Raw genomic sequence first — 8,918 nt, forward strand, 5'->3', positions numbered from 1 at the left:
CAATGACAATCTATCACATGGAGAGAAGTTTTCTCACGGACATTGGCCAAATGTGTGTCATCTATGGATGTTTGGGTGTGTGGCCCGGATGATGAAAGCGGAGCCACATCTCTCAAGGCATGGCGATCACATCACCAAGATAGTGTTCATCATATATAAGACGAACCCGGGCACCATACCACTTCTAAGACCCACATACCAAACGTATATGAATTTCATGTGACTTTGTGTTTGAAGAAAACAAAGAATGGAATTGGAGCGTAGCAACAAACAATGTTCCAAATGGTAACATACCACGGCTGAATTCCCAACTGATGATGACATAGGGCAGGTTGTCTAGGTGGATGGCAAGACGACCAACCAAGGTGACCACTATGGCAGTAATCACCATGGCGCCTACACCAGTGATGATGCGCATTGGTTGTAAGTTGATAGCAACAATGACGCGCATGACATGAGTGATTATCTCGGTGATGAAAGCTACAACAAGGCTTATAGTGACAACGACAATCAAGATGATGCTCATGGTCACAATGACGCGGATGCCGACGACATGTCATCTACCATGCCTGGGACTCTACCGTCTTCCTCAAGTGCATCGACGCCGACAAAAATTTGTCGCCTCCTTCGTAAGCCACAATGGACCCCTTCAGCCTCGTCGATACAAGGCACTCAAGAAAGTCAACAACTATGGAAAGCCAGTTAATGCTCGAGTACTCAGGATATGTTTGCTTGGAGTTGAGAAGCCGGTGAACTTCGTAGAGACAAAAGTCATAGCTGAATGCACACCATATGGATAAAGAGATGAAAGCGGTTAAGAGCAATGACATGGGACTTTGGTAAGCCGACAATTGAACCTTAAGGGCATAGGTTTGAAGAGTGTTTACACATTAAGTAAGGACACGAAGGTCCAACTTTTTTGGCCGATTCTCCCAGTATCTTGAACCCATATTTTTTGACAATCCTAGTTGTTTACATCCTAATTATCTAGGAGCTAGGATTGTAAAAAAAATGGTTTCAAGATTCTGGGAGAAGCCTGGGCAAGCCTTGATACTCAAGATTCTTGGAGAATCGGCCAAAAGAACTGGACCAAAGAGTGCTATTGTGAAGTACAAGGCAAGACAGACACGCTGAGAAGGGCTACATAGAATATCGACAATGAGGAGGTGTTTGTACTGGTTGCTTGACTTGAAATAATGATGCCTCTCCTTCCTATGGCAACACAAAAGGATTGGAAGGTTCATCATATAGATGTTAAATACACTTTCCTCAATGGCGATCTCATAGAAGAAGTGTCCATGGAACAACCCCGCACTATGAGAAGAAAGGTGAAGAGGGGAAAGTTTACAAGCTCAAGAAGGCACCAAGAGCTTGGAACTCGAAGTTACACCAAAGTTTGGTCTCGCTCGGTTGCAAAATATGTCCCCTCAAGGATCCAAAAGTGAGCCTATCAAGCACCGAAGAACAACTGAAGGTTAAAGACGCAATCAATAAGTAATGTTGCGTCAAAGCTATGGATGAGCCAGCGATAGTAAAGTTGTTGACTGGAATGCTACGAGAAATGATGAAAGTAATACCAAGGGTAAAAGCATACGAGTAGTCATATTTAGGATCGAGGTCGGAGAAAAGAGAACGTGATGATTAGGGATTGAATGTTAGAGTTAATCGTGTGTCTGCATAGGCATGTTTATGTTTTATATACCTATACCTAGTCGGCTTAGGTTAGGTCTAGCTTAGTAATATATATACATGTAGTCCCCGTGTAATCAGTTTCTTCTATCGATGGGAGCCTTTGGCCATGAATGAGTTTCTTCTATCGATCGCCAAGTTATGTAGGAGTTCCGCCAATGGTGCCAATGTAAATCGAACCGACCGTGTGTACATGCACTGATCCATGAAGATCAATCAAGCTGCTAGTTTGTTTGCTTCTTCAATTAGCTTTGCACGTGCACGCCTCCTGGTGGATTTGTGCTATTCTAGCAATCTCAAATCAACAATTGGTATCTAGAACCTCGACAATCTATGATGATGGACAAGGACGTTAAGCCAGTCATGTCCAGCAACGGCAGTTCAAAGGTGAACAAGTTGGGTAACAACGGTCTCAAGGCCAACAAACGGCGACAAGGTAAAGAAAGGCATCAAATCAGCGGCTAGTGGTAGTGTAACGGGCGGCTTCAGTGTATTGTCGCATCACAACATTCCCATCCAGTACCCAATGCTGACCGGCACAAACTATGGCATGTGGGCAGTGAAGATGAAGATTATTCTTCAAACCCTTTGAGTGCGGCAGGAAATCATGGAAGATGACATCGACAAGGAGTGTGAAGAAGGTGCCATGACCGCCATTCCCAGTCTGTGTCGGATTTCTTGCTAATTACATTGGTGGAGATCGAAATGGCAAGAGAGGTGTGGAACGCACTCAAGGAGATGAGGATTGAAAAAGATCATGTCACAAAGGCTCGTGCACAAGTGCTGAAGCGTCAATTTCATAAGTTGCAGTTGGAGAAAATTAAATCGTGAACGACTGTGTTATATGTCTCACTACTTGGTGGGAGAGACACACTTGCTTGATGCGAAGCTCGAGGAAGTCGATATCATGGAGAAAGTTCAGTTCGGTGACTGATAAATTGAACACCCTCTTCCTCATTATGCATTGCTGGTTTATATCTATAATCAACCATTTCACTTCCTTGTATTCATTTCATTGCTTATACTTTGGAACAATAGTTTTTTTGGGTTCCTTATATTCCATTTTTCGCTAATGTTTTTGTACACATCATCCTTTCATGTTTCGTTTTGTTTGCCCCTGGAACAGTTTCAAATTTTGAGAAGCCACGGACAACTCAGTTGCCCAGGCATAACACAAATCTCAAACCAACATGAAGTGTTTTTTTATTATAAATGATAAAGTACAACATAAGTCTTCACTGAAAATTTCTAATATTCTATTTCCACTTGGAACTACCATTTTTTAATGGATATTAACATTGTTGATAAAATCTTTTAGGTACAGAATTTAGCACATTTCTAGAAAGTTTAGGAAAGAATTTATTACAAATCCTAAGAATTTTTAGAAAGAATTGAGTATGATAATAAATATCATATGTTGCACAAAAAATATGTAAAGTATTAGTCAATACGCGATACCTGGATATCATTTTTAGTTTTCACAGGATTCATGAAAAAGTCAGAGGCTGGATCCATTGGCCATCCAAGTTGTTTGAAGCATTTCTTTGACCTGAATGTGTGAAGGAAACAGTAGCCAGTAAGAACCGATTTGTTAGATTCTACTCGTAGGTAAAACACAATGATGAATTATTAATGTTACTTACCAAAAGTATTCATTCATGTCATCATAGTTTCTCCACTTTGAGTGGCTAACAGTACCATGCTTACTCATTGCAACTTCCTTTGGCACCAAATGGACATTAAATGAGTAAGCGTAACAAACAACATTTAGCAAGGAACATTATACAAGACACCTGAGTGCATACATTTTGAATAACATTGTAGATGGGTTGGATAACCCGCTGTAGAAATGCACCATCACTCCCCTCTCGCTTGAAGGGTGGGTCAAAAGGGTCTCCGCTTCCATTAGATAATATATCATACAAATCCCCCGCCATCTAAATTATGAATTTAGAATGAAAAATTGGTGAAGAAGTTGGTGTATGTTCAGCAAATGCCTAGGACATTAGCCTCGGGACCCGTTTCTCAGAAAAATGTGAAGCTCTAACGTAACTGTTGCATGGAGGTTCATTTATTGAAGTATATCTGAAGATTTTCATTTCATAACCAAAAATACAAATGTCAAAAACATGTCAACAAACAGGATTATTTTGCGTGCTTCAGTCTAACATAGTTCTCTTGGAGTGTCTATGCTCATCCATAAATAGTCAATGCGCCTCACTATCATGCATTACACCACTCACACATGGTAAAAGTTACGTTATTTTCTGGTGGCCTTGAAATGTGATAAAAATGTACAAACTCCTGAATTTACAGAAAATAAACACAGCAAATTGTGTCCATGTCGTATAGATGTTTCCTGAAATAATTAGCCCGTGAAAAGCATCTTCCACACAAAACCTCATCATGTGCATTTCCGATCATGTTAATCTCTCTTTTTCATGTGTGTGATAGGCAACCAGAATCCATTACGCATACCTCGGAGATCAAAAGTTAATTTGTGTTTTTTGGGATTCTACAATATGATGAAACCATTGATCCTTGGATTCTATCAAAAGACAGTTCTTTATCACATGATTATATGATCACTGCAACATGAATAGGTCTATAAAGTTCACGTATACTCACTCAAAAGCTGAAATAGCTATATACGCTCATTGTGCATGTTTTAAAGGAAATTGGACATACTCCCTCCAATCCATATTACTTGTCGCTCACACGGATGTATATAGATTTATTTTAGTGCTGGATACATCGGTTTGAGTGACAACTAATATGTATCGGAGGGAGTACTAGATTTTCAATAAACTGCAAACAAAGTACAACGAAAACAGTTCCCATGTGAGGTATATATATCAAAAGTAGATACTCAGATGCAAGAGTGAAATTATCACTTACACGGTGGAAGATATAGCAAAGGCATTCAGGCATAAAGCGAACATTAGAAGCTTCACCCCAAATCAGCAAATATAACCCTATGTAAAGAAGCTCTGGTTGTTGTGTGGAGGCATCTTTTGGAATTCTGCTTGAATATTATTTACAGTTAACAAAGTTTATTTTGAGGACAAGTTGTGCAATAAATTGCAATATTACTTACTTGATGTTTGACTTTAAATGCAGATACCGGCACCATGACATGTAATTTTTAAAAACTTTCTTCATCAAGTGATGAAATGTATTGCGATGTATCTGCAAGTTATATTAGAAGATCATGAATCGGTTTAACATTGACACTAATAGGAGAAACAACCCTTTACAAAAGGGATTCACCAAATTGAGTTGATCTAGCATAAGTTGCATCGAGAAGTTCATAGAAAGATTTACCACCTGACTTTGTCTTTCATCCTGGTGAACATTACCACTTCCTCTCATATCCATGTTAGCAAGTAGCAAAATCAAATGTTCCTTTTGATTCTCCACGTTACCTTTCTACAACAATAAAGTAAAACATAGTATGATGTCCTAAATAAAAAAATAATGGAACACCTTGGTGCCTAACCACCCAACACAAAACCAACATTTATTCTTGACTAGAGAGTAGTGATAACTCCGCACCTCCGGTGACTCAAAAACGCCTTGCGTGTTTTATGGACGTTTATAGATAAACTTTGTGTGTGCTTGGTGTCATTATGTCAAGATAAAAAAAATCATAGGTGGAATATAACCACACATTGTATTTTCTGTTACTACTCCCTCTGTTCCTCAATGTAAGGTGTATTAGTTTTCTCAAAAAGTCAAACAGTGTCTATGTTTGACCAACTTTATAGAAAAATATCTAAAGATTTGCAATACTACATATGTAAAATATAATAATATATTTCATGGTGAATCTATTTGGTATTCTAAGAATTAACATTTTTGTGTACGAACCTGGTCAATGTTAGAGAAGTTTGACTTAAAAAAATAATACTCCTTACATTTAGGAACAGAGGGAGTATAACGTAAGCATTAAGCATCTGAGTTCATTGCCAAACTAATTGTTGAAACAACTCAATTTTAGAAGTTGGTAACCAGAAGTGATTTAGAAGGAAAAAAATCTGAAGGTTGAAAGTCATCACAATACAAAATACATATAGAAAACCAGAAATTTGAAGATTGATCGTGTGGTGAGCAAGATTTTGAGCACAGATAGTATAGATATATAAATTCAAGTATTATATTAGTTAATTTCCACCTGAAATCCAAATGTTTGCCAGAGCCAATCGAGCAAGTCAAGAACAATAGGTCCTTCTATATCTTCAGGCACATTAGTCGTACTCATATCTGGCTTTGGCATTGGAAGATTATCTATGCAGCGAAGAAGCGCCACTGCTGCTTTTATCTGCAGTTTTCACACACAAGAAAATCATTCAGACTACATATGGTATTAAAAGAAAGCAGTGAAATGAAATATATAGTACATAACCTGACCTCAGGTATTTCCATTACATGTGGTGGGGGTTCTGAAATATTAAGGGGTAATATGTTGTAATGTGAAAAGGAAGCTTTCTCCTTTTCAACCCCTTTCGCGTACTGATCAAACTGCAAAACATACATATATTTCAGGTTGTAATAATGTTTCATGATGTGCAAACAAGCCATGAAGTTGAAATAATAATATGATCCCAATTATTTGCAGTCGTTGAATGTCGAACCTTGGTGTCACGCCCAGTTGGAGGTGACACAGTTTTTACCACGTCGTATAGGACGGATGCAGTCTGATAGTATTGACCCATCTCGTCCCTACGTGTCATACATACAGAAAAGGTGGACATAGCTAAGGATGACTTTTATTTAATTATTTTTACAAATAACTTGTTAATGCAATGAAATGCTCAGGCTTACAACTTTCTGTCTTGAAAACCCTCCAGATATTTTCTACAATACTGCTCATAGAACTTGTGAATCTCTTTTGCATCAGTCGACGCAAGCTTGCGGAATGTCTCCTTTTCATCCTGTGAAATAACAAGCAACAACATGTTTCAAGACGAGTTGCAAACAATCCACAATGGCTATATTAAGATTTATATTATTGTTACAATTGTTTATGCATCAGAGCACTTTGTTTCAGACTATTTGCTTTCGAAAAGAAAAAAATGCGTCAAATAGAGTTTCCCTTCCCACGGCCTTCTCCTGCTTGGATCTGTTGGCCTTTGTTTGGGGAGGAAGGGGGAGGGGGTCTTCTGCCCTTCAATGGTCGGTGGAGTCTGCATGCCGTGGTGACTGTGGATGGGTGGTCTTGGATGCCGGGGCGGTGACCCTGGTGGTGTGAGCCGTGATGCTCATAGGCGGGGATCACGACTCAGGTGCAGGTTGGCGCCCATGGTCGTGCCGACAGTGTGGTGTTGGTGTTCAACGATAGGTGGTGGTCTCAGAGGCGAGTAGTGTGTGCGGTGTGTAATCCATGTACGGCTTTGTCAAGGCCGGCAGCGGTGGCAGCCATGGGCATTGTTACGTTGTGAAGGCACCGTCGCGGCGGGTACTCCCTTCCTTCGGGTTGGTTTGTGTGAAAACCTTGATCCTTTTAGATCGGGTGGTGGCGGCGCTCTGGTGTTGTACCCTTCCTGAAGGTGTGGTCTTGGAGTCCACGGTTCGTCGGGGACACCTTCGTCTCTTGGTCATGCCTCTATTTTGGTGGATAACTCTGATGGCTTAAAGCGGGTCTCTTATTGCCTACTAGCTGTTGGCTCGGGGTAGGTTGGGGTGGTGTAGCAGTTCTTTTTGCATTGTTGTATCCTGACTTTGGATTTGTGGGTTGTGGTGTCGAGTTGTATGCGTTGGATTTTATGACCATTGTTTTAAGTATAAAGTGGGGTGAAAGCCTTTTTGGTAATATAAACATATATTTAAGAAAAGTAAGCATCCTTGATATGGTTGGACGTTTCAAATTAGGAGGATTTTAATACTGCACGCAGGATTTGCCTTGGGTTCAATATCTTGAGGAGGTGAATAATATGAGTAATTTATTAGTTTTGAAAAAGAGGGAATACCGCGGCCCGAGAAAAGGAATAAATAACGAAAACAAGAACATAACAACTAACCATTTGTTTGTAGAAAGAAATGCTTGAACAAATTTACTTGGCCGGACAAATTTAGCATGACACCATAGATGGTTAAGTCTCTGCTTTTGCACTGATAAGTAGTGATGTACTATGTAACTTGTTTATGGTGTTGAGTGTTCACGTCCAGCTACAGCAGCAAGCATGTGCATACCTTTTCCAGCCTGTGCACCAGATAGGTTTTAAACTGCCGAACACCACGCCCACTTGAGTTTGGATCCATTGTCTGCGCCTTCTCGAATGCAGTAAACCGGCCTGGTTGAGCACGCACGAGTGAGTAATAATGACTAGCGTGAAGAACGAAACAGAGGAGCTAATTCGGTGCTACATACATCAACAAAAATTACTAGCGTGAAGGTGGATCATCTTGGTTCGAATGATAATAACGAAAGGATCATCTTGTAGGGAGTGTTTGTGTAGCCAGGGGAGAGTGGAGATAAGAGGAGCATTCAGCGTGAGTATCAATCGATCTGTAGGGAGGGGAGTATGAGTATGTAAGTGCAAAGTAATCGACGATGTATACTGACAGAGGTAGGCGACGCGCGGGTTCTCGTCCTCGATGGTGTTGGCCGCGCGGAGGATGGGGACGATTGGCGCGAGGGAGGACGGCACCAGCTCGCTATCGTCGTCCTCGTTGGAGAACCCTTCCGTCCTAATGGTGATGTTCCGCGGCACCATTGGCAGCTGCCGCTGCCGCCTCGACCGCCCGCCGGTCGACGCCATGGACATGCCTTGACGGTGGTCGAGCAGAGAGAACGCAGCGTGGATGATGGTGGTCAGATGCGGGTGGTGGTGGTGAGGAAGAAGGGAAGGGACGTGTGCGGAGGGAGGCAAGGCATCGTCCTTTTTGTTTTTTTCCGAGGGAGGGAAACGAGTGTGTATAAACGTGGAGCTCGCTTTTTCGCTTTGGCTTTCCGGCGGGCAGCTTCCTTTTTCTTCTGGGTAAGAATGGATGGCCGACGGGGGAAGCAAGGAATTGGAACTGAGATGGAGGCACGCTGACTGACCGGCGGGGCCTGGCCCTTCGTTATCCCCCTTCCCTCCTTCGGGTGACGCCGTGCTCTACACCCTAGCTAAATATTCGTGCCTTATCAGCAGTCTGTGTCGGTGTCGGTGGATCATTGGATATAGTGCTGCTCTCCAAGTTGGTGGATTCACTTTATTAGAGTTAAATACATCTGTAGTACAAGA

At 41.3% G+C, this 8,918-nt stretch overlaps 1 protein-coding gene across 1 annotated transcript; it reads right to left on the bottom strand.

Moving 5' to 3' along the window:
* Positions 1–1,273: 1,273 nt before the first annotated feature.
* Positions 1,274–8,456, bottom strand: LOC119361494 (putative callose synthase 6). The gene is made up of 13 exons (XM_037626672.1): positions 8,255–8,456; positions 7,882–7,982; positions 6,514–6,623; positions 6,324–6,411; positions 6,100–6,210; positions 5,864–6,010; positions 5,017–5,118; positions 4,787–4,878; positions 4,588–4,711; positions 3,495–3,626; positions 3,333–3,409; positions 3,148–3,238; positions 1,274–1,447 (listed from the first exon to the last, which is right to left on the bottom strand). Exons 1-13 carry the CDS (start codon positions 8,454–8,456, stop codon positions 1,385–1,387), a joined length of 1,440 nt encoding a protein of 479 aa, XP_037482569.1. The 3' UTR covers positions 1,274–1,384.
* Between the last annotated feature and the right edge of the window lie 462 nt (positions 8,457–8,918).

The sequence above is a fragment of the Triticum dicoccoides genome, chromosome 2B, assembly GCF_002162155.2.
Source record: "Triticum dicoccoides isolate Atlit2015 ecotype Zavitan chromosome 2B, WEW_v2.0, whole genome shotgun sequence".
NCBI classification, from domain to species: Eukaryota; Viridiplantae; Streptophyta; class Magnoliopsida; order Poales; family Poaceae; genus Triticum; species Triticum dicoccoides.

What these genes read in the sequence shown, in the direction of transcription:
- LOC119361494 (XM_037626672.1), bottom strand. Translation starts at nt 8,456, where the DNA reads ATGTCCATGGCGTCGACCGGCGGGCGGTCGAGGCGGCAGCGGCAGCTG. An exon ending in CCCGCGCGTCGCCTACCTCT is followed by an intron (nt 7,983 to 8,254) that starts GTCAGTATACAT and finishes GTGCTCAACCAG; the next exon opens with GCCGGTTTACTGCATTCGAG. An exon ending in CATTTAAAGTCAAACATCAA is followed by an intron (nt 4,712 to 4,786) that starts GTAAGTAATATT and finishes ATATTCAAGCAG; the next exon opens with AATTCCAAAAGATGCCTCCA.